This window comes from Aythya ferina (genome assembly GCF_964211825.1).
Source record: "Aythya ferina genome assembly, chromosome: 6".
In the NCBI taxonomy this organism is placed as follows: Eukaryota; Metazoa; Chordata; class Aves; order Anseriformes; family Anatidae; genus Aythya; species Aythya ferina.
Genome location: NC_140303.1, coordinates 16,755,068 through 16,781,761, shown reverse-complemented (window position 1 = coordinate 16,781,761; position 26,694 = coordinate 16,755,068). Strand labels below are relative to the sequence as shown.

Here is a 26,694-nt window from a genome sequence, read left to right as displayed (position 1 = left end):
CTGTGTGTTGTACAGTGGGTTTGTCTACCCTGCAGAGAAATGTCGTTTTAGTTAAAGACAGCTTTTGCTAGTAACATCAGAGTTAGCTGCAGTAACATAGGCAGAAAAAAAAAAAAAAAAGAAAGAAAAAAACAAGAGGAGTCGCCTCTCCAGACCAATGAAGTCTGTCACTATGACTGCAATGGTACTATGACTGCAATGGCAGTCTGAGTGCCATGTAGTGTGTCTGAGGCCCGGTAGTTCGGGTTTGTGGTTCACACCAGCATTTTCATCACAGACCATGCAAACTCTACGGCTCCAACTGAGCTCAAGAGAAAACATAAAATGAAATAAAGTGGAAAAGAAAAGCCATGTTTCTTCAAGTCACACTTGACAGATCATTTCCTTTTTATCAATAGCTGTTTTTTAAACCAGTTAACTGTGCTTTTGTATTAACTGTTTGCTACAGAGTCTTACACTTGGTTTAACATTCCACTGCTTTCAGCCTTTCTTAAAGGGCTGAGATAGAAAAAAAAAAAGAAAAAACACAGAGCTTTCTGTCTCTGTCTTGCCTGATGATTTCACTTGCAATCTGAGCTCTTTCATGAAGACATGCTGAGAACAGGGTCTGTTAACAAGTGTTTCTTTGTATTTGGGAGCCATCTTTTTGCCCTCCATCTATGCCTCTGTATCTGTCCTCTTTGTCACCATCTTCTGCGGAAACATTGCAAACAGTTCCTGTGACTCCAGCTCAGTACGGGCTCGCAGGAGGACTAAAAGGTCTCTCCAGTTGTGCAGGAGTGGCTACAGGACTGAGGGCTTTTTGTGCCACAAACAAGGAAGGAGGGAAATGACCCTTCATAAAACATTCGAACAGACCAAAGTTAAGACTGGAGCAGTATCGAGAAGAGCTGAGCTCTTGTCCCAGCTTTGCTGCAGCTTTGCCTTTGCTGAGCACCAGGCTCTTTGTTAATCTCTGGCTGTACTCCCAGTGGTAAAATGCCAATCAGCATGGATGCATTGTGTTGCTAGCTAATAAAGTGCTTTTGAATTAAATGACTTTCTTGGTTATTAGTACCCATAGGCTTCAAATAAGCAGTATCTAGAACTTACGGGCCAAAGGAATAAAACATGCCTAAATATGAACAGTCAATACCAACACAAGGCACTTTGGGACCTCAACATTTCAGAGGCAACACAAAACACCTGATAAGTATGTACAGAATTCACCACAAAGAGTCAATTTCAGGATCACTGTTGGAATGGAGGATTATACTTTATAAATAACAGCAGATTTAGTTTGAACCAGATCTGAGTGTGTTGCAGGGCTGTTACTGCAGAAACGAGAGGACAACAAGTCTGTTTTACAGCCCCAATCTGGAGGAAGCATTGTGGTCTGATAAGAGCCTCAGATAGTCACGCCAGAATTTGGATGCATCTCTAACTCCAGGTCTTATCACCTCCCCCATCTCTAATTATTCCAGCTGTGTTTTATCATCTTAAAAGCCTGTTGCTTTCTCTCTTTCCTGACCCAGGGTTATGCACGCAGCATGTCTGAGTGCAGGAACCGACTGATCATTTTTGGCAAAGGAACAAGACTTGTCACACAGATTTTAGTATGGATCCACCATGACACCATTTGCTAGTGGAACCTCATCTAAAGGACACAGACAGGATGCACATTTTTCAAAACAACAGTACAACATTTTAAACTCAAAACGATAAGCAAACTCTGTCTGATCTTCTACTTGTGAGGCATACAATAAGTCAGGCTGTAAGGAAAGAGTCAGTAAAACAGCAGAACCCAGAAAAAAAAAGTCCGTCTAAGCGCTTGTCATGGAGCAGAGCTGAAGCACTGCAGTGACTTGTCAGTGAACCTCATGACAGAAATGTCTGGAAGTCAGAAAGGAGGATCAGGAAAAGCAGTCTGCTTCCTGAACCATGGCTTTTCTGGGGCTTGGCCCAGCCTCTGACCTTTAAAATCAGTGGCCCTAGATAGAGAGTTTCTGTATGCATTGGGTGCAAATGAAAGCTCTGGCTGTCTCACAGCATGGTGAGCTATATAGACACGTGCCTGAACTATGATGATCTTTGTAACAACGCAAAATGCTGTCTGCAGTCAAAAACAGTAACTGCTTTGGTCCATTTCTAATGATACAGAGAGAATGGCAAGAGGAGGGAGGAAAATTACTAAATGGATGAACACCTGGGCAATTGCTCAGCTTTCCTGTAGGGATTCAATTCTTTAGGGAAGCAAACATTTTTGTGGTTTACTTATAAATGCTACAGAAGTGTTAATACTGTTTAAACTCCATGTTTCAAAGCAACATAGGGTGTCAAGCAACCTGTACATGGAGATCTTCATTCATTTCCCCAAAATGACTGAAGATTTCTATGTTATTAAGACTTGGTTTGGCATTTTTTAGCTGGTGGCACTGCTGGAGGACCAAACACTGAAATCAATGGATCAGACAGAGCATAGCAAGCCCTTTGTATAACTTTCAACATGCTAAAAATTAATAGTCACTATAAACACGTGTACACTTCACTTGCTCAGACACAGAAAGGTGATTTCTGTATGCTTGTGGTGCAAGAGTTGACCAAAGAAAAGGCAAGAATCCTGAATATTTAAAAGCAACAGAGGTAAAGGAACGAGAATTATGTGGTGTGTGAAAGTATTTATGTAGAATTACATAAACGTAGGAACATTGCAAAGAGAGGTTTTTGTAAGCAGCAGTGAAATGCATGTTGTTGCATCCATAAAATACGCAAAAGATTTATTTCCTTTGCTAGCTATTTAGTTGCTATTCCTTAACTGACTGCTGCAATAGTGTGAGTCAATCATTGTTGCCTGGCATATTATGTCACTAAAAGCATGGAATAAAACCAAAAAATCCATTAATTTTTGTCTTTCTTTTTTACTGTAGATGAATCAATAGCAGATTGAGAGAGTAGATAAAAAGTTAGTGAACTTCAAGTGTCTGAAACGGCATGCCATGAAAACACCCTAAAGGAAAATTGTGATATTTCCATTTCAAGGCACCTCCTCTCAAAATACCTGCCTCCTGCTAGGGAGTACTTGCAGGCTTGGTGGGAGCAGGATTGTTAGAGATAGATTGTATTAGTCCATCTTCCATGAATAGGCTGATGGAAAAAGAGAAAATAAAATAATAAAAAAAAAAGGGGGGGGGGGGGGGAATAAATAAATAAATAAAAGGCAAGTAATGGAAGTAATGAACATAGTTCTTTTTTAACAGGCAACTCTGTTTTTTTCCTTTCCCGCCCATCATGTTCTTACATCTACCACCTTTCCATGCTGCTCTACATTTCCTGTTCTTGCTGTCAAAATTTTGTAGGAAATGCTATTTGCAGAATGAACACTACAGCAAGACTTGAAAGAAAACTGTCTGTTTGGACTGGTCTCAGGCTTTTCCCAGAATCCCCTAACTCATTAATGTATAGCATTTTAAAGGCACTTTGTTACTGCATTTTACAGACTTGTTTCTTTTTCTTAAGTTATACTTGTTATTCCATGACAGATCCTTCCCATTAGAGAGATTTATTGAGACATTGTGCTAATAAGTTAGTTGGAAAAATTCCACGCCTTGACTTACAGGATGGTATGTGTTGTTTATTCTCCAGGTGCAAAGCCAGATAATACTTAAATAGATTCAAAGTAAGAGCCAACATTTAAAAGTCCTTTCTAAAGCATAATTTCCACTGAAGTCAGAGGAATTTTGCTCAAGAATGGCCATAGGTTTTGGCTGACAGCAGACTTTCTTAGGGGAAAGTATGGTGTGTAGTGTACAGGAAACCTCCTGTCATCCTGCAGGCGATTTAACCACTGAATTACTGACGTTCTCTTAGGACTGCCATCAATGCTGCTGAAATCTTCAAAGAAAACCCCACTATCTTCTCATAATTAATTGTCCCCACCGATGCACACTGGAAAAGGCTCTGATTAGCTACTACGATAATCAAAAAATTCCCATTAGTTCTTGCCCCATTGGTTTTGTTGAAGCCATACAAGCACCTGTAACACGATGGTGCTGCGGCCCTGCTGCCTGAGGAAGGGGCTTGCAGTCTGTCTGTCTTCTCTCTGACTGACCGCAGTACCAAAGACAAGGTCAGTGGTGGGTTGTGCTCTTTAAAAACATGATTATTCTGTTCCACAAGGCAAACTGGCGGGTGACTGGACAAGCTCCAGTGCTGCTGGTGGCTGGGGAGGGACCTAAAGGGGTCCTGCAGGCTCCGGGGCTACCTCTGTGTGTCTGGCAGCTGGCACCGTGCAGGCAAGTGCCACAGCTCAGTGCAGGCTTCCCCTCTTTTTAATTTCTCTTGCAGTTTGAGACATGAGCTTTTTATGAGGGACCCTATTTCTGTGGAGCCTAAGGGGACAGTGTACCTTCTACTGGCAGGTTTTTAGAAGACAGAGTGCAGGTGGCGAGTGGCAATCTGCACTAGGACAGCCGGCCCCATCTGTGTTACTGATTTTACAGAGGTTACGTCCTCGTGTATGTATGTGTGTGTCCATCCTCTATGAGCTCTTGTATACACCAAAACTCCAGCCTCTGCACAGAATGAAAATCCTGTGGGTAGGTCAGGCCTGTGAAGAACAGCTAAGATGTTCTCTGTCCCTAGTTCTCAGGGTACACCATAAGGCATATTTAAAGCATGCTGTCCCTAAAGCTCTCCATCCGTTCTCCACATTGGTGCTCAGGTCCAATTGGTGCTCAGGGTCTTCTTTTATTCTCCTTATCTTCTTCCTTAGCTGCTCAGCACAATGGTGGGTTGCAATAAAAGTCTCAGTTGTTCTGTTCGTTCCTCACAAGTGCAATTACATTTGACCTTTCCGCAGGGAGTATTATACTTGGCAGCTGAGTGGATGCTAAATGTCTCTCCTGCTTTGTTGAGTTCACTCCTTTACCCAGCAAGGCAGCAGGGTCATCCTCAGCAGCAGCACCTTGGGCAAATATCAAGATGTTTTTGCAGTCTTTACTAAGCCTCAGGCCACTTGGTGACATGCTGCTGACTGCCAGATACAGTAAAGCTGGCTGATGAAGTTTGTACAAGTTCAGTGCCTAGAGCAAGGGTATTTCTGCTGTAGATTTTTTTTTTTTTTTTTTTTTTTTTTTTTTTGGGGGTGGGGGGGGTTGTATTTATAAAGTGATCTGGTATTTCTGGGGCATAAAAGATATTTGGTACTCCTGCTAGGCAAAACTTACTCTGTTTCGGTTCTGTAACAACTCATTTACTTAGTTTATACTGACCCTTAGTGGTAAGCTGAAATTTGAATCGCATTGCTAGGTTTCTAAATTTCTCTTTTCGCTTTCACCCAACTGTTCAGAAAATGGCAGGAATATTTGCTGTGCATCAGGATAGTCTAACTATGTAAATAACCCGCTTTGTCTTTGACAGATGTAATGGGCATGTTAAAATAATGACGACAGGTGTTATTAGCTCTCCTGAATGGAGGGCTAGGGAGAGTGGGGGTGTTGAAAGGTTATTCCAAAATACAAAACAAAAACGTTGGCATTGAGAAGCAATACTCTCCACATAATGTGAAACAAATAAGAACTCAGTATCTGGCACTAACGAACACCTCAAGCTAACTGTGGAGCGAGTATTAATTAGGTTTCCAAAATAGCATCTTTCTGAAAAGCAGCTGAGGTGTAATATTGCTCCTTATTAATCAAAGCAATGGGACAATGTGAACTCTGCAAAAAATAAATGGTTTGCAGATGGCTGTGTGCATCTTTAATAACGACAGAAGAACACAAGTTACAGCTTTAAATGCCAGAGAGCCTTTCTGCATCTTCTCCTTTTCAGAAAGCGATATTTGCAGTTTTCAAGGCAGTGAGGAAAGTGTGTAGGTTTCTTATTACATTTTCCCTGCAGCATAAATTCTGTTGATGTGCTTCCCTAATCATGCTAATTATACTGCCATATGTTGCTCTCATCTTTCTTTTTCTCTCCTAATGGGACATAGATTCTCTCTTTTGAATATGTCATTTGTTTATTACATTTATCAAGGGTTTTAACATTATATGGGACTTTTAATTGCTTTCTTAAACACTCAGCAGATTGAATATTAAAAACAGACATGAAGGTCAATTATAAATAATATTTAAATTGCTTGTGCTGTTTTTATTCTCTAATTTACTGGAAATATCAACTCTGCAGCCCTGTTCCTGTACCCATTATTTGCTTGCTAACACACATGTGTCCGTCAGAACTTTTTATGGCTGCAATCATAGTTCTGCCCTACCCAAAACCACCTTGTTAGTAGCCGAACAGGGGTCTCTATCAGACACGAATGCTAAAATAAAGATTCATCATCCACCAAGTAGCAGTGCTTGACACAAATTCATTGCCATTCATTCCAATTGTACATTACTGGAGTACCTCAGGAGATAAAGTCAAATGTTTGTTTCTGACTGGAAAGCAAAAACGAGAGAGATCTCAAAGAAAAGGAAGTATAATTTCAATAAAAGAATTAAAGGCAGCTAGAAGTTGAGCAGTGCCTTCTACAGAATATCAGAGATTCCTCCTGCTGCAGAAAACCCTCAATAATACAGCTAAATACAGAGAAATAGGGACAACCTATCATGACCCAATTATCAAATTAATTCCTGACATAATGACACTGGTTTGACTGGTTTTCATGGCATTGTAGCATGGGTGCATTTGACCCATTCACTCACTGAATTTAGACAAAGAAAACTATAACAGGCTTTATATAAATAGCACATACTTTCATGTTCTTTGATAGGTTTTTCACAATATTTTGATACAAGCCTTAAGGTCTGACTGTACTAAAAGTCCATCTTGCAGGTTCAGGAGAGTTGCTTGTGTAAGTGCTCAGGATCAGACCCTATATGACTATGAGACAACTTTATAACTACAGTCCAAACAAAATGAAAAATCATCTGTTCTGTTGAACTGTGTTCAAGGCTCAGATTCCACTTCCCATTTTGACTCTGACCACATTATATTCATGTGTTTAATTTTGTGTTACTTCAGACTTGTAAAAGTGATCTACATATGGTGTTACAGACGTACGAGACTCCTCAGCTTTAGAGTACATCTATTGAGGACATTACCTATCAAGATTTGCTAATGAAAAGTTCTCCAACAGTAATCAATCCATATGTAAGAAGCATCAGTAATAGTTTTACTGCCATCTTTTAGAGTTGTGGGTTTGGGAGTATTTTGTTTGGTTGTGTTTTATTTTGGTTTTGTTTTAATTTGGTTTTATTTCATTTTGTTGTTTGTTTTTGTTAGTTTTTTGTTTGTTTGTTTGGTTGGTTGGTTTATTTGCAACGTTTTATTTGCCTCAACACCTTAATTACTTTAATTATTGACAGTTTACCAAACATAGGATTATGCTTTCTTTCCTTCTGATCGAAGGGCTGAGCTATCCAATCCCAGCCTCTCACTGCCTTTGCTGCCCACTGCAAAACCTGTAGGAACAGGACTTGCCTAAGCAGAAGAGAAGTGTTTTGTAGGAACATTCAGCCCAACAGCCCGAAACAGTTAAAATCCATGTTTTTACAAGGTGTTTTTTTTTTTTTTTAATTTATTTTCTTTTATATTCTTTTTTCCCCCACATTTATATCTCTCTGGTTATGAGTTGCCTCTTTGTTCCTAGAGGACTACTTAGAAGTCCACAATCCTGTAAAACTTCTGAATGTCCATCCCAGGACACAGACAATGAGTCTCTGGAGACCCATTAAACAATTACATGACCAGGAAAGTAAAACTGTCCCAGGAAAGCTGCTTAAATGTTTGTATAGTGTATTTGACAGAGAACACTTTCTTTTCTTTATAGTATTAAATGCCATTTCTACTCATTTTTCCATATCTGTGTTTTCATTGATTTGATTTTTTAAATAATTATTTACATTTGGATGCACTCCCCTCTCAGATAAATCATTGCTAAGCTACTCTAGACTTAAAATTTTAAGGTGTTACTGAAGAACGTTAGTTATCCTTACCTTTTCCACTTTGTCATGTAATAACTCCATAGTCAGTTAAAAATATGCATTTTATACATTACAACTAGGGATATTGATTAATTTCTTAATTTTAAGTTATTTTGGTCTCAGTAGTGGCTCGATTGGCTTCTGGCATACTTACAACACATGATAAGCCTTCAAGTGTGTAGCTGAAAAGGGAGAGCATCTGGGATAAAGGAATTGCAAAGTACATGCTATGAAGTAGATGTCTGTATTTACTACCATCATGCAGCTTGTTAGGATGTGATGCAAATCCAAGCCAATGAGACTCTTTCCATTGATTTCCATTTGTAGCAGGATGAGGCCCTGTACCACTGAACTCTGCTGATTAAACTTATGGTATGGCATAGAGGCACCTCTGAAAGTCGCACCCTTCCTGACAAATGTTTGCTAACATGAGCAGTCCCAGCAATTTCAACAATGCCAGCCCATGTTAAAATTCTGGGGAGAAAATACTGCTTTATTGGTTATGACTTCCTTCATATGAGGGCTACTTTAGCAGTAAAAGTTAAGAAGGAAAAGCTTACTTGTTTTCAAGAGTGCTATGAGATACAAGTGAGTTTGTATGACAGACTGGCACAGTTATGGAAAAAGCACGGAGCTGCAAGCAGGCAAAAGGTGTGGAAACAACCATTTATGATCTGTCACTTTCCAAAGGCAATCATATGCAAATGAGCAAATGCTTCAGTAAAGCAAATTTGTAACTAACATTCAATAGCTTCATGATCCTTGCCCTCAAATCAAATTTATTTAGGAATATCATCATAGGAAATACGGACAAATACAGCAGAATAAAAACACACAGTTGTAGATTGCCTTGTTGAAAATTAAATAAAAAAATACTGGCTAGATCATAACCCATAACAATATTACATAATATATTTGTCAGATATCTCAAGATAAAAATACAAAATAAAATTCTTGAGGGCTAATCTATAGCTACAGTTCCTCAGTGTGCTCAATGCAGGGGTACATGCCCATAATGCTGTGGGAGAGATGCATATACAAATACCATTTCTTATGGCCCCATGCAGTGTTTTGGTAGTGCAGCCTTGCAGGTTTCAGAGAGAAATTTTTGTTCAGGAGAGCCTCCAACAAGAAGCCCCTCTGCCATTTGAATTCCACCCAAGGTCAAAGCCTTAGCTAACACATGGTTATTATGGTCTTCTCCACCAAAGTAAATTTCTCCTCAACCAAATAACACAGTAAGTTTTGGGTCATGTCCAGATAAAACCTTGCTAAGAATAAAGGAAGAAAGAAAGAGAATTAGCTGGCTTTAAAGAAAAAGTAAGGACTCTGCTTGTATTTCAGTAACATCTACCACAGTGATTAAAACTGAATACAAATGAGCAAGTAGGAATATTTATAAACAAATCACATTTCTATATTAATGAAGGAGATCTGCAGGCACTGAGTACCTCCTGTGAGATCAGGAATTCCTCCTAGCCTCTGCAGTGGGAGATCACAGGGCCAGGTATAACAACAGGACACCAAGAGCCCCACAGAATGCTCCCAGTAGACTGCAGAATCAGCTATAACTTCTGATTCTATTTCCAGGAAAAAACTTCTGCAGAGCATCTCAGTGGTGATGGGACAGAGATACAGAAAGAAAAAGTCAAGTTCAACTATGGTAAAAGTCTGAAATTGAAAATACAATAAGAACATTACATTTTGATTGCTCCTGACTTCTGTTCTCAATGAATCATAAATCACGATATTGAAGAACATTACAAAGATATAACTGGCCTAATTTTAAAAAATATCAGTCATCTTTTGATCTTTTCAAATTTGGTGGGACTGCAGATGCTCAACACATCTGAAATAAGGTCCCATGTTTTGAAAGAAAAGACATAAAACCAAAATTCTCAGATCTTAAACAAGATTTTCTACTGCCATAAGCTATGACAACTTACAATTCAAAAAAAAAAAAAAAAAAAAAAAAAAAAAAAGTCTGATATAAACAATATGCTTCTTCTTTTGTCATAATGACAATAAGAAACCATAAGATGGTTTACATTTCATTATAAAGGAAAAAATGTGCCCAACATTCCCCAAAAAGGATTGCAAAGGTGCATGGAGTGATCCCAGCTACTAATGATTTGCTCAAACACTGGTAGATAATATATAAATTCTTAACTCTTAGCAAAAAATATCAATTGCATTATAACATATATGATACAATTTCATTCATTAACATTTCATTCTTTAACTGCACTGTACAGAACTTTGTCCATGCCAAATACAAGCCCTGGACCAGATACACAAAACAGTTTAAATGCACTTTTTACAACCTATATGCACAAATATTTCTTAAGTTAAAACTATGCACACTAATTATGCATAGTGTGTATATGGCTTACATATTCAACAACAGAAATTCCACCTTTTGGCATGCCCTTATCCCAGGGCTCAGAGCTTGTATTGTTCCCAGCTCAATTTCAATGGTTGTGCTGTCAGAAAGGAGACAGTCAAAGGTATGGACGTGTACGCTTCCCTCAGTACGGGGTGATTGGTTTACTATTCTTTCTTCAATCGGGACATAACGTGTCCGTATTGAGGCTGAGCCTGGTGCCTATGTTATGCTTGAGCTCTGGTTAGATCCCTGAAGCAGCAGGTGAGTAGTACACAGGCCTCTGCATAGAGGGGAGAGCCACTGCCCCCACGAGTCCTCTTCAGAGTGGACCATGGCTGATTGCAGACTTTTTGGTCAGTGAGGTAATAACCGCGGGGTCCAAAAATGGGAAATGCAGTGACCCAACACACCCACGAGCATACAACCTGAAGAGGGGGATGGAGGATTCCTGGTAGGCTGCAGCAGTTGTTGCAACAAGGTTGTTGGCGGGCTGCATGAGGCCAAGGGGCAAGCCAAGGGGCCTGTGCAGCTTGAGGGAAGCAGAGATGAACATGGAGTCTCTTTCTGGGCACAGCTGGGGCTGGATGGCTCATCCTGAGACTTCTTGCAGAGGTAACCGCCTGCATGCTCCGCTTTTGCTGCCTCTCAGAGAAAGATGCTCTGGTGTTTTCTTTTAATGAAACAAGGCAAGGAAGGACTTTGTTGCATTCTTGTCATTAGCTTTGCATTTGAGAAAAACCATGATATAAGGTCTTAGTGCCACCTTCCAGTTCTGCCTGAGAGGCAGAACTCTGCTGGAACAAAGCAATTTCCATGTATTCATGTAGCAGTCTCTTCCGCCTACAGAACAATAAGCACCAGCTTCACGGTAGGGCTGACACCACTGCTGTGACATCTGAGAAAACACTGTTGCACTGAGAATGTTTTAATCATAATACTGGATGCTATTCAATTAATTTTAAAGAGGTTTTCAAATACTGATTTCTTAAACACCATTTCTCTCCATATGGCAGCCACCGCAAAGGGAAAGAGTCATCATTCACGCAGGCTCATCTGTACAACTCTAGAACTTCCCACACAGTCTACATATTTTTAATTCCAGATATTTAAAGGAAGCTAACGAGTAGAACTTCAACGTTGCATGCAGCATGGTTGCATGAACAAGTGTCTATAGCAACATCTCATTTTGACTTTCCACTTCTATTGGACACCAGTAGCAGTGACATGTAACAGCAATCCAGTGCAGATGATGATTGCCATGTTTTCACATGTCTCATGACTAATTGGAAATGTCTGGTGTCAGTGATACAACACAGCGAGGTTCAACTTTGGCTGAAAAAATTATTTTGGCTAGTTTAAGAAAGCAGAAAAGAAGAGGAAATAACAACAACAAATACAACTGAAATTCTGAGAGTTGTTAAGTGCCTTGAGTTACCAGCTCAGGGTTTAATGTTTTACACTTTTGATCATTTTGTCCAATCACTCTCCACAGAAACAGGATGATCCAAGAATAAGATGACAGATAACAGCCTCTGAGAGCACAGGTGCAGGAACAGACAGTGTTCTTCTTTTCTCCTGCAACAGGGTTCAAATGAAAATTTGTAAACAATAGGCCTTTAACTACTATCACTACCAGTATTTAATATAATTGAATCAAGGATTTATTATTGCATGTTTATTTAGTCTCACATTAAAAATTCAGAAACATAACAGAATTGGGTTTCCCTTCCATTGTATTGAATAACTTTTAAAGGGAAATAGAAAGCAGGCTATAGCACATACCAGTTTCAAAATTTTGTAATAAAACCACAACAGAAATAGACCAAAGAGGATAATAATAACAATAAGTGAATCCTTATCATATAAAACTCTCCTCTTTATAGGAAATAAATGTCAAAATTACCTGTCCTGCCTGAAATGTCAGAAGCTTTTAAGAAACAGGAAATCTAGTTGTGTACCAGTGCTTGTTTTTGCTCAGTGGCTTTTACTATATCTTCTGATTTCTTACAGTGTATAGGCTCACCTGGAAGAAGAAAAAAATGTTATTGGGAAATCAAGCAAGGAAGTAAACCAAATAAATAGCACTTGCACAGCCTTAGACAAGCAGAAATGCTCCTCCCTTTTCTATCTGAAGGTTAAAGTGAGGGTTCCATCATGGCTTTCTTTAACTTCTTTCTTACTAAAATAAATATAGGAGTGACTTAACTGATCATTGTGGTTTATCCAAAAGGCAAAAGATAGAATGAAAGCAATAGACCACACACCATGAAACAAAAATACAACATTTACACAAGCAGTAATGAAGTGTTTTTTGTTTTTAACCTTCCAACTTACTGAAAGTCAAAATTCACCATCTGCAGAGATGTGCTGTTTAAATCCTCTTCGATGTAGGCATTAAAAATAGGGGCAAGTTTCACTTAGTGGAAGATGTCAATGTCAAATTTTAAAAATTCAATTAGTTCAATCAGATAGGAGAAATGATATCAAGTGACAAGAGTAGTTTTCAAACTAAGTGATACAATACAGATCTCAAACTTCTAATCATAATACTGAGTTCTTGCTTAAACTATTCCTTGAGTGATTTTGAATGAGTACAGCTGGGAAAATTACAAACTGGTTTTGGATAGTAGCTATGGGGGAAATGCAACAACCTTACAGTATTATATACTAGCTGTATGGTGACTTCTCAGCTTTAACCAATGAATGGAGTGGTCCCACCAGTGATTAGTAATGCTGAACTGAAAATGTGAAAAAGGAAAAGCACAGAGTCTCAAAAGTAGCAAAGGTGAGCCGGGAGAAGGGGAAAAGCTACAGAAATATAAATACAGGTTGGGGAAGACTTTTGAAAGACAAAACCCAAAGGCACGAGTTGCTGAAAGGGAAAGCAGTTGATGTGCAATTCAAATGGAAAATTGAAAGACAGTGAGTCAAAGCTGAAGAGGCTCAGAGTTTAGAAAAGAGAGAGAGAAGAGAGGAATGGGAGCTCATGCGAATAAGCATGGGGAAATAGCATGGGGAACAGCACGGGGAATAGCTGTGACATAGCATCACAGTAAACGAGAGAATTTTGTTACTGGTTTTTACCAATGTTTTCATTGCCAGGATGCTGCCCGCTCTGTAACTAGTGTTCTTCCCCTCATTTTTCTTATGTTAATGTAGTGTGCATGGCTGATAGACAGCCAGGTCTCTAAAGGATTTTGAAGCCTTATAAAATGAAGTAAAATGAATTAAAAAAAAAAATAAAATTTCTCCAGATCTTCCTGCCTGCAGTTATTTTTGGAGAGATTCAGCAAAACTTTTATTATTATCTGTAAAAAAAAAAGGGGGGGGGGGGGGGGAGGGGTATGAAAGCACAATCTATTGCTCTAAATATTTAATTTTCATACTTGACTTCGACTGATTAGCATGGTTTTAGGAGTGAGAGTGTTCTGTGAAGGCCTTGTGAAACAGGAACTGTGGATCTTCATTGAAACAAAAATGTATTAAAGTAAATGAAAATGTATTAATCTTCATAGAAACAAAACAATGAACTCTAACCCATACATAACATTCTTTGTGTCAGTGTGCCAATTTTATAACAACCTTCAAATGGTCACTAACAGCTTTTATCTCATAAACCGTATTCTTTTTATTAGCACATAGCTTGATTTTTTAATATCGCCTTCCCTCTGTCCTCCTCCCCGGCACAAGCACAGCTGCTTCTGCCAGGCCAGGCCCCAAAGCCCTGCAGTGCTGTTTAGCCACACACGGGGAGTGCCATGAGCAGCACACGGAGCTGTGATCTGCACCTGCTCTACACGGACAGGAAGGGTTCCACCCGGCACAGTAAAACACAGTTGAGCACCATGGGGCTGCCACAAGACTGAGCCGCCACCAGCACTTGCATGGCATGGATGATAACTTGATGCCACCCACATGGCCGTAAATTAAACTGACATGTTGTTGGTGTGGGTTTGTGCTGTTTTACCTGGCTATCCTCCAGAGGCTCTCAGACAGTGACTGCTGAAGGCTCTGCATGCTTTCTATAACTCACTGTGACTGGATAGTCCTCTACTGTCACATGGGACAGAGTTACTGGTAATCTGTTTTATCAGAGATTTATTGTCTCCTTTACATTTTGACATTAAGGATTAATGTGGCTATCATCATGAGTGAAAAGTTAAAAGCATGCCAATTAGCCATTATAAATCATTGAAACACGGAGTTGTTTAATAAAACATAAGCAGTTTTTAAATGAATTTTCTAATTAATAAATCACTCAGGAGAAAAGGAAGATCATCACTTTAAAAAAAAAATCACCTTATAATAGTTTCACTTAATCTTGTAACATTCAATTAAATGACAGTGAGATTGTGGAAAGGACAGAGGTGCTTCAGAGGAAAGCAGCGTTCAGTCCCAAGCCAAGCTCTCCTAACAGTGCCCGGTTCTCCCTTTGCACTGACCAGGATGTGGGGCAGAACAAAACCTGGTAATAAAATGTGATGGCGTATGAGAACTAACCCTAGAAAGAGATGTCATACAAGGAGGGTAAAACAATCCCTTTTCTCTTTTTTTTTTTTTTTTTTTTTTTTTTTTTTTATCAGAGAACCCTCTCATAGCATGCCTAACAATTCGGTGACAGTTTCCAGGAAGGCAGATCATCTTCCCCTGTGATTACTTTTGTTTTCCATCCCTGTTATATTGCAATTTCTTTCCTACAGAATGCTGAGAGTTAGTTTTCTGTTTTTTATAAAGGACAATGACAGCTAACTTATGAAATTAACTCTGAGTAACTACGTTGCTTTTCTCCTTACCTACTTTCAGGTCTCTCTCCCAGCCTCAGAGCACCCTGGAACTTGCTTCTCCACCCAGGGTGCGTCAGCAAGCACTTTGGGCACTTCTTTAGCCTGCTGCCCCCATCCTTAGTACAGGGCTGGCAGAAAGTTCAGATGTAGAAAGATTTTGTACGGAGAGTGTTAATAATGCCCTGATAAATATATAGTGCTCCTTAAAATGATTAAAATACTCTAATTCGGAAACCAAGCAAAATAAATAAATAAATAAATAAAATAATGAAAACAATGTCTTATGTATTCTACCTTCTTGCTTGCAAGTGAAGCATTCTGCTGAAAATTGCCTTGGTTAAAAAAGTGTCCTGTGTGAGTCTGCTGGCCATTAGCAGAGGAAAAGTAATAGAAAAATACTTGTTACTCCACATGGAGGAACAGTAGATGAGATACATAAAATAAAATTGAAAAATAATGGCCATTCCTAGTCAAGGCTGAATCTAGAAGGAATATGCATATATACATATATGTAAGTATATATATGTGTGTGTGTGTATATATATATATATATATATATATATATATATATTCTTTAATTCTTAGATTCCTGGTATCCACAGTTAGCTTCTCTCTTTCTCAACAGTCTGTTCTCATTTCTATCTGCATTTATTCATACATGGAAACATACACTGCTGTATTTCTTATTTTGGATTTTTACTCTTCCTGACTGTTCTGTATTATTTTTCCCCAGCCTTTGTTTATTCCCATGGAGAAAATATCTTAAAGAGAAAACAAACATAGTTAATTATGATGGCATGGTACACTCTATGTTCATACTTCCTGTGAGACTTAAGAATTTATATAAAGTTTGGAGAGGGCACTTGCACTATTGTTTTCCTTTGATATACCCAAATCCATGCACAAATACTACCTTATGCTAATGATTCCGTCATTCTGGACAGTACCAGACTCTTAGAATAAATGTGTTGCAGCCAAGACTGCAGTGAGACTCTCAGTCCTAATGGTCAGCACTCAAAAGCCAGTCATTACTCTTCAGTTGTCATCCACCCTGAGTCTCCTGCAAAATCATCAGAGCTATTGCAAAACATATTTTTTAAACTTAGTTATTTTTAAATTATGAATTAGTGAAGAACGTTGTGTACAAGTTGCAACACCAGTTTCTTATTTGTAATCTTATTTTTACTTTAAGAAGATTTTCTAAATATACATGTAAAATATTTCTCATATGTAACAACAAATTCTCACTTTTTTCTTGAACTAAAAAAAACACTAAGTGTTTTAATTAATTCAGTATTTTCCATTAGAAAATACAGTTTCAATTAAATCACTTTTTTTTTTTTTTCATGTAGTGAGAAATATGTTCCGTCCAGGAAAACCAGAAGCAATTTGAGATAAGATATATATTTAGTATATACAAATGTTCCTCTGTTTCATCATTTGCACTTGACAAGATATTTTAATATGCCATCAATTTGTGAAAAATATGTTAAATGGGAAATTCTGTGAAAGAGTTTCTGCTGACTTAAAATATCATATTTAAATAGTATATAGTCAACTTTCTTACTGAAATAGTAATATGGCTGATCATCTGTCCTTAGGAAATAAAGTTCTAAGAATATGATGACATAGTTGCTCTGTAAGTCATTTCAAAAGACCAGAAAGTATTCAAAATAGCTTTCTATGACAGATTTAAATATTGAGAAAATAGGGACAATGCAAGAATCAAATGTTATTAAAATATAAATAAACCTATTTGATGAAATAAAAATGAAACATAAATGACACTGTGACCAATAAACCCTAACAATGGAAGAAGGCTCAGTGGAGATGGGCAAGGGCAATGTAATATCAAATGACTTCAGATAAGTAAATTTAATATTAAACATTGTACCCTCAATCTGTGGAATATCTGGAAGAGCTTGTTCAGAGAGTACTAGACTGACATTGGTATGCTACAGAAACCAGGCAAAACATCAAGCTCTCCACTTTCCTGTGATTTATCTATGCTGGCATGTGAACACAAATAATTTCTGAAGGAGATGGCTGAGAGTCAATTCAACATACTGGAAAGAACAGAAGTTTCGTAGAAGTGTCTGCTACATAAAATGACAACTGAAAAGGCTTTCAAATAACAGATGCCTTTAAAAACAAAACCTAATCAATTTCCTTATTCTATCCATTGTAGTTCTCAATTAAATATTTGTGATAGTGTAAATCTTCAAGCAAAAGAGAAATCCAGACTCATCCTGTGGTTTTCTGACGGGAGGGACCAGGAATTACTTGTGACAGAGTCCACAAAAGGTTCATGAGACTAAAAAAAATGCTGTCTTATATTCTGTAGGCATAAGTTGCCTGACTAGGGATGTGCATTTCCACTGGAAAAATGTTAAGGTTTCCCAGGTCTAAACAGGTGAAAAGCCACTATTCTGGAATGCAAGATGCAACAAACTGGGAATGCATACGTTTGCTGAATAACAGTGTCATTCCCCGTGACAGCAGCAAGAACTGATGACTGCATTCATTAACAAACTGTAGCAGATGAATAGTTTCCAAAGTATTTTGAAGAACTTTTCAGAATGTGCCATAGCAGGGTGCATGTTCTATCAACAGCATGAAGCCTGTGCTTCTCACATATTTTCACCAGGAGGAAAAGGCACAGCATATAGTACAGAGCAGTTTGGAGAAAAGATCCTTTCAGTTCCATTTCACTTCCAAAGTATGCAGCAGTTTAGATCTTTCCGGTACAGATGTTTAGTTTCAGTAGAGAAGTGTGCATTATTATACCAAAACTTTCTGTGTCAATCAGCTAGAAAATCCATCATGGCTCAGGCATAAATTGGTGAATACCAATAAGCATGCGTTGGCCCATAGCTCAGCCTCTGGAGTTGCCTTGAAAAATAATTTTCTGCTTCTCCTACTGTGTGCTGGATCACTTGATGCTTCATGTCTCCTGATATATCTCCCCTTTTTCCGTGACTTGTTATCGTTCCATGGTTTAGGTACTGCTGCCTCTTTAGAGATGCAAGGGCTGAGTGCTGTCCTTGTATAAGCTTTGTTTTTTCATTCAGGACCCTACCAGTACTATTTATTTCCAGAAAACATTTGGATCTCTCTCTTATTTCTGCACCGTTATTCATCTGAACTGTGTTTGACTATTGACATCTCAAGAGAAGAATCCTCCTTGGATTGGTGGAAATCCTGTTATTAATCTTTTTTACCATCTTCAAGAAAAAATATACCTTCTAGATGACATTTGTCACTGGAAATAAACTATTACAAACTTGATCACTTCCTACCCTTTTTATAAATTTTGCAGATTGAAGTATTAAGATATAAGGCCTTCTGTAGCAAATTTCATGCCTTGGCAAATGAATTCCTCAGAAAAAGATTAGCTTTTTTTTCCAAAGTAAGAAACCTCTACTCTCATATGAAAGGTGGGTTTTAAAGATTCACAAGGCAACAGAGTGCAAAAATTGCATGCCAAGTCGTATCTGATTTCACAAACAACATTTACGTTCAAAAATCATCTACTGACACTCAGGGACAGCTACACCACAATGGCCTTCTTCACAGCTTGAAATACAACAGGTGTAATTTTTCCTACTGTCTTCCTCACCCAGGAGATGGGAAACTTTTCTAAGGTACTTAAATTTCAAATTGGACCTTAACAGAAAAAGTGGTACAAAAAATGCATGTCAAAGACAAAAACGTCAATTATTAGATGCTGTGGAATTAATTTTAGTGTAAATATTTTGATTTAGGACCCTAAATTAACCATCTGTTATTGCTGGTGGAAAAATAAAAATTAAAATCTGTCAACAACAAAACCATGGGTGCACTGAAATTGGGTAGAATGTTGGACTCCAGAATAAGTGGGAGTTCTCCATAAAAAAGATTTTTTAGAAATACGCCAAGTTATATATTTATGTCTAAGCTAAGCTTCATAAGCACTTCAGTGCTGTTGCTCAGGCAATGCCGTACTTCTGGCACAATATTTCAAGGCCCACTGTCAAAAAAGTATTAATGAATTTAACATTTTAATTAGAAGCAAAGAAAACAAATGCCATTATATGTTTTGATTATTCCTGTTACCCTAATACCTCAGATTTATTCTAACAATAAGAAAATTCAGACCGTATGAAAATAAAATAAAAATGCACTATGTCTTTCATTTACATTGCTAACATCTATTCATAATGCTTGGTCATCTTCAACTTGGTAATGTTTTAAAATCATCAGATACTAAACCACAGTCAGCTTGTGATAAAATACATTCCCAAAAAAGTATTCTGACATTATAGGATTTTTTGGCTGTTCTGCCTGTCCTGGAAACTACAGCCAGGAGACTGATCTTTTGTATTAAGAGCATGACCCAGTCCCGGGCCTACTACTGTTAGGAAATAGCATCTACATAAATTGATCAAAGTTAGATCAAAATTCACGTTGTATTTAGTACAAAGGATGTACTTTACAACATAGTAGTCATATTAGGTGCCTAATCTAAGGTTGTGCATTTTAATAGCACAATGATTACAAAATGTTAGATAGTTCTATTTTGAAAGTTTACTTCATTCTTCAGTAAGGAAGCATATTTAATTACAGATACGCATCTATAGATTATTTTAAAATCACCCTTGCAGTTCAACTAAAAGTCTTGGTATTTTATGTGAAGGACTTTCTACAAGATACCAAATAACTAATATCAAGCAGATTATACTTGCTTATATCAAAGCTCTTTTATTTGATGGTTTTAGGACACTATTGCTTCTACATTGCCTGAAGCAACTTTCTTATGCAGGAGGTTTTACAACACCTTGTTTTGATATTTCACTACTGTCAGTGTTTGACAGGGAGATACCAGACACTGCTGCAGCTTCGCCCTGGACAGCTTCATTAGATTGACTGGTGCTTTGTGAAGAAGTATTACCATTCAGTGGGTCTGTATTCTGTGTTTCTTGCTGGGCATCGGTGAGATCTTTCTGGTTCGGATCAGAGTTAGTGCATTTTTCTGAGTTGGATTCATCACTCAGAGAAGTGTCGGAAGTGACTACTTGTAGGACGATGGATCTGGTAGGACAGGTTGTACCATCGCTTCCCTGACTACTCTCATTTTGTATGCTTCTTGTCTCTTCCTGTAACTGTGCATCTGTGGAATTTCTGCTCTGGTCTTTTTTCTGTTCATCAACATTTCTCACAAGTTCTACAAAGAGGGAACAAAATATGTGAATTAGATATGAAGGACATGCCACAGTTTGATTTCAGAGTAGGGACTGAGTTGCATATGGGAACACTGTGAACATAAACTTTCTGCATGAAGACATGCATCGGTGTGTTGAATAAGGGTCAGATTCTGGTCCTGATTACACTATTGCAACTGAACCATAGTGGTCTACTTTCCAGTTTAACCTCCAATTTGACATTTTTATTTGGAGGTAACAGCAGCAAACACACTGTAAGCTGAAGGATGGGAGTAGGAGGACTCCATGCTGAAGCACCAGCAGTGGTACTCACCTCAACAGGACTGGAAGGGGCAGAGCTCACCAGTTCTGCAATAGAGAAAGGGCATGGAGGGGAACACCTTGCCAGGAAGGGGCAGGTGTCAGAACTGAAAGGAAGCCCTAAAGGAAGTTGGCTTCCCAGGCTGGAAAAGTCTAAGGCAGCTACACAGAATTTTGGCTGGGAAAAAAAAATAAAATAAAATCAGAAGGCTATATACATGCAGTCCAGTTCTGCTGCTATTATGGCTAGTGGCAGATACAGAATAGGAAGGAGGAAATATGGGGAAAATAGTGCTTCAGGGGAGAGAAGCTATAGAAACAAACAAACAAACAAACAAACAACTAATGGAATGCTCTATTCCATGCTGTGTTGCAGAAACTTGGAGAAAAGTACAAACGAAATGGCCCAGAGTGAAAGGAGACAGAGCAGAACAGCACAGAGGAAGCAGGAAGCACCAGGACAAACCAGAAGATGAAACAAAACTGAGAATGAAAATCTTGTGACACAGACTGAAAAGTCTGATACAAATAACCTGTACATGTTCATGAAGGCACTATTTATCTTGTTATTAGAATTAATTTCATAAATTCAGGTTTTAGAATCCATATGCTAATACAGAAGATACAAAATACTACCAATTTAAAAAGTGAAATCATTGCAGTTTGAACAACACCTTCACAAAATAGCCGCATGTCATGGCATAAAATTACTGACTTGGATGTGCTTACAGTCTTACAGAAGTAAACCAAGCATTTGGATACTTATTTTCTTCAATAGGCAAGTCTCTGGAAGTAAGTTTTGGTCACGAGTGACCAGTTCAAATCCAGACCTAAAGTGATTGAACTTGATGACTTAGGGGGAGTAATATTTCTGCATCTCAGTCTGCAATCACATTTCCACCACAGTCAGCATTTGGCATCCATTTGGCATCTCTAACATCATTTTCCTGAATCCAAAGAAATGTCCCTTTGAGGTATAATTTGGCCTATGAAATTCAGATGTAAAGGAAGACTTCCAAACCTGAGGTGAGGTGCAGAAGCATAGAATATTTAAATAATTTCCTTCCCTTTTAAGTTCTTATACATTCTAGGATACTTTTAAGAAACTCAAGAAGTTTCAAATTTGAGCAATTTCAAAAGACAGTTTTTCTACGGAATTTAGACTTGTTTTGAACTTCTGAAACTTGGACAATTACTCTTTTTTCTACACCCTTGAGTACAGCTCCTAAAAAGAACTGGTTGGGCTAAAGACATTAAGAAATAAGTATGCACGACTTGTAAATGTGTTGTTCAATCCAGATATGTTAATTAAAGCATCTGTCATTTGTTATATAATCTACCTACCTAAGGCTTTTGTCCTAAGAAACTGATTTACATCACTTTCTTTGTTTATGTTGTTGTTGTTATTGATGATTTTATTGCTGTTGTTGTTGGTTTTTATTTTTTTTCCTTCTTTCTTTCTTATTAAACTGTCCTTATATCAGCCCACAAGCTCTTGTACTTTTCAGTTCTGTCCCCCATCCCACTGGATGCAGGGAGAGAAAGCGAATGGCTGTATGGTGCTGAGCTGCCTGCAGGGTTAAACTGCAACAGTCCTTTTGGTCCCCTGTGTGGGCACAACTGGTTGAGATGACAACAGATCTGACCAGAGTGTGTAAGAACAAATTTGTTTATAATTTGTTATAAGCATTATATTAATTTAATACTTGCCAGCACAATGTTGATTTGTTTGCTCTCAAGATTGTTTTTTGTAACCCTTTTTTTGTTTGTCAACTCCAAGGGCCGGTCTAAGGTTGTTTATGTTGTGGTTTTTTTTTTTTCAGTTTGTATATAGCATATGCTCATGTTACACAACCAGAAGCCTAATCCAGTATTTGTATTAGTGTCATTCTTGTACCTCAGGTAAATTCTTATGAAACCTATTAGCAAGTACACTCTTTACCTTATCTCCACAGGGACCCCATCTCAGTTGAGGACATGGCTGGACACCTTCCCATTCACCTTCCCTTTCTCATTCATATTCTAGAACAGCCACCAACTACTACTACAAAAGTGGTAGTAGCAGGCTGTTGAATAATCCTGCTGGCTTAAACCACACCACCTTCCAGAAAACACACATCTCTTTTTTGGACACTGAGCATCTTAACAATATCACACCCATTCAGATAAAGGCAGGCAAAAGTGTGCTTTACAGTGAACTCAGGGCAGGCATTATTTTTGCAACCATTTTTGCTCACCCTTTTTTAACTTGGTTAGAGTGCCTGGAGCCAGGCTTATTTACATATTTTCAATTGTTTGGTTTTGCTTTCTTTACAAGAACCCAAGTGTTATTCAGCAAAATTTCTTCAAGTTTGTAAAACGTTCTCCTAACAGGTATGTTAGGGATGGCTCAGTCATATCCCTCTCTTCAGTACTTCTCTGACATTTCTGAACTCCTGCCTTAAATCACTATCTTTCATGAGAAGAAATAATGTCATCTGATAAATAAACATGGTATAAGTGGTATCTTTCTTCTCATGTGTTTAGGCTGGGATGTTGGCAAAATAATTGTCATGCATTCCGTTGTTTGGAAAACTGGCAGGAGTTGTGATACAATAGCCAGGTTTCAGAATACTTGAAAAATTCTGCTACTCAGTAGTTTCAGCTTTTGTGGGGTTTTGTTTGGTTGTGCATTTTTGTTTGGTTGGTTGTTTTTTTGTTTGTTTGTTTATTGTTTTTTTTTTGCATCTACAGAAAATGTGTTAACTACTGAAGGTGTCTTCTTTCCCTCTTTGACCAAATACTACTAGTTTTTTGTTATGTCACCTTCTTTTTTTTTTTGACTGATAAATGTCTGAAAATTGAAGCAGGTTCTTTAAATAAATATTGTTCTTGTTGATTATGAGCCCTCCTTGTATAGTTTCACAGCTGAACAGGAAAGTGTAGGTAGCTGCGAGTGCTGCAGAGCAGCTGAGATCCTCACTTCTTGCTTTGGTTGGATGAATGTGACCTTTTAGTCGCTTTGAGATTTTTTAAATAAATAAACCCTCTAAACATCCTAACCTTTTCTCGATAAAAGTACCTTGTACTGTGTTTTTATTTATGAGAATGTAGTAGGATTCTCACTGATTTCTTATTACAGAAATGCAATAATAGGCTCAGTCCTCATGATGTTTCCCAGTGCCAGCAATGAACATGGCTGGAAGCTTTATTTCGTCATAAAAATTTGACATACGGTTACCTATTGTTCGTTGGAGTGCGTTGGAGTGCTGAATTCTTGTCAGTCTAGGGAAGGATCAAAATTTTCATAGACCATCAGAACTGTCATACATCTCTGGCTAGCACTGTGCCTCTGGGAGTTACTGCAGGACCCCGTGGTCTCCAGAGTATCACAGGTCTGCTGCTGCTCAAGCCCTGGTGAGGCTGCATGACCAGCTGCAGCACTGATGTCCACTGGCTCAGCTGTGTTACTGCCTGTGTGCACAGCAACATTTTCAGGATAAGGTTTACTAGGTGGTGAAGAAGCTTTTCTACATTTTGGGACTTTCTCTTTTACTTCTCCGTCTGTCCATTGACATTCTTTTCCTGGACTTTCTGTAATAAGAAACAGATCTTTCAGCTACCATCATCTGTACAGTAGAGGGCTTAAATGAGACTCTTCTGTCTCCAGCGACTGCACTGCTTTAGCACGTGCTGACTTACCAAGAGTGGAGAGGAAAAACACAAAAGCCATGTGTAAGTGGAACACCAAGAATCAGTTAACGGCAGCTACTGCCAGAGCACCATACCCCAGTAAAGCTAACGTCTGTTGAATCATATCAGTATTTGTATTGCTCTATTGAAAATAAGCTATAATAATTTACCCGTATGGAAAGTTGCAATGACATTGAAGCATTAAGAATTAGCAAACTACTGAATTAGAGAGGAAGGCTTTTCGGCTTCACTAAGAATGAAATGATTTGAGGATTTTTTAAGTAAAAATGCTACTTGATGTTATGGACTCCTTTTATATATTACTACAAGACTTTGATTTCTAGGCTTGTCAGTTTTCTTTTTTACTGGAAAACCAGGCTCCACAAAGTAGGGACAAAAGACCTAACCCAGGACAACACTGGAAGGAGCTGCATCTTCCCAAAAGACATGTTCTCACATCAGCCATTTTAAAGAGAGGAGGAAGAGAGCAGCAGTAAAGATCAAAACTGTGCAGAAAGCAAGAGGACTGATCCTGGTGCCTCTGGGACTCTAAAGAAATTTCCAAGAGTTCCCAAACAACCATGGCTGGCTTTTCCAAACCTAAGAATAGATCACAGCAACCCACAGAGTTATCTAGTCACCAACCCCTTCCACGTTCAGTTCCTCAGGCAGATTTCATCACAGATTTAGAAGTATAAAAAACTACTGCAAACCATATAATCCAGTGGTACTTGATGCCACAGCATTATGTCATACAGGGAATGTAAGGAAAGGCTTTATTGCCCACTGGTATATGTTGTGGGGGGACATGTAACAGGTCCTGCTCTTGGGTTCAGTTACAGTTCCTCAGTCTGATTTACCGGACACCACAAATACTAAACGTTTCCTGCCACTCTTGGCTCAGACCAGTCACTGTACTTCCTCAGACCTCAGAAAATTTCTCTTACCACAGTTCTTAACACTTTTCTGCATTAGCTCAAAACTGCTTGTGATCTAAACATTTTAGCACTACAATTAAAATCACTGTCTCTGGTACTACATGGGGCTCTGTTAGCCCTCTGAATTTATTTTTCTCCAACAGATTAATACAGTCTATTAGGGTAGATTTCATGTGCCAAAGTGTCACTCAGTTTCCGTGACTGTCACACATGTCCTTCTAACACCCACCCCTCCTCGTGGCCACTAAATCAGATTAATATGCCATCAGATTTTTGCATTTCAGCAGCTTTTACTCATCTTATTAGGGAGTCTGCAGAGATAATCTTTCAGACAAAATGGAGCTGAACCCTGTGGTTATTGTGACTGGAAGGATGCAGGACTGAAAGTGCCTGAAGGGGGCCTGCAGGTATGATGCTGAGGTCTTTCAGAAGAGACATTTGTTATTCAAAGCTGCAGCCCATGGGGAAAGAAAAAAAAAAAAAAAAAAAAAAAAAAAAAAAAGCTGATCCAAAATTAAGCACAAGACAGTGTGAGAGCCTTGCATAGTTTTTCGAGCCATGCAGCACTATGCTTAGGCAAAAGGTGTTGAGGACAGTTTGCCACTGATTGCTTTCCATACAAATAATGCAACTTTTGTTCAGGTCCTGTAGCAATTAACTCATCACATAAGCATACACTGGGAAGAATGAATAGCACTGCTGGTCATATTATCCTGAATTTGAACAATGTTAGCATGCTTTAATGATGGGCCTATCCAACGGGCAGCTAGACCAGTTTACTCACCATGTGGTGAGTGTACTAAGCTGTCTGTGCCTCTGTGCAAATTTTCTGTGTTCTAAGTATAACTGCATCATGAAGTATCTTATATGACACTTAAATCTTTCCCAACAAGTTGTTTCTTACAGGTTTTTCAATAGGCCAATAATTCCCAGACCTTAGAATCCATTAAGCAAACATCTTCCCTAACGTAACAACCTCTCAGAGTCATCTGAGCATTTTACTGTCAGTTTGCTACAACTATCACAATTCAAATAGGAGCAGCCGTCACTACTAGGTGTTGAAAAAAAGCAGAAATGGTCTCTTTATCACTGTGTTGAACAAAAACAGATTATTTGATGATTAGGGGTTTGGAACATTAATTAAACATCAAGGCTTTCAAATTAGAATCCCAGATGTTTGATCATTATGGTAATTCCCTGTTAACATAATTCCCCGAAAGGCCTGAGAAACATTCCTCTAATTCTCCAGTGGTGAAAGGTTGAGGACCCTTAGGCTATAGAGGACTGAGCTACTCTGCATCAATTATGTAAGACATGGCCCTTTTTTTTTTTTTTTTTTTTTTTTTTTTAGAAAAATGGAGCCATCTTATTTTGTGAACCTTTTGGTAAGGAAGCTCTCATACTGCTGCCTGGGTAGATAAGCGCTTTCCTTATTAATACAGGCTTTCC

General features: G+C 38.4%; 1 protein-coding gene across 13 annotated transcripts in view; it reads right to left on the bottom strand.

Moving 5' to 3' along the window:
- Positions 1-8,616: 8,616 nt before the first annotated feature.
- Positions 8,617-26,694, bottom strand: part of PDE1A (phosphodiesterase 1A) — a 253,162-nt gene continuing 235,084 nt past the window's right edge. For 11 of the 13 annotated variants that reach the window (XM_084524828.1, XM_084524834.1, XM_084524835.1 and 8 more), the window contains one exon: positions 19,849-20,337. In XM_084524828.1, the coding sequence (XP_084380954.1) occupies positions 19,928-20,337 (410 nt within the window). In that variant the 3' untranslated portion in view covers positions 19,849-19,927. Of the gene's footprint in view, positions 11,926-12,253; positions 12,374-19,848; positions 20,338-26,694 lie in introns of those variants that run through there. The other 2 variants (XM_084524839.1, XM_084524831.1) reach the window with 2 other exon arrangements.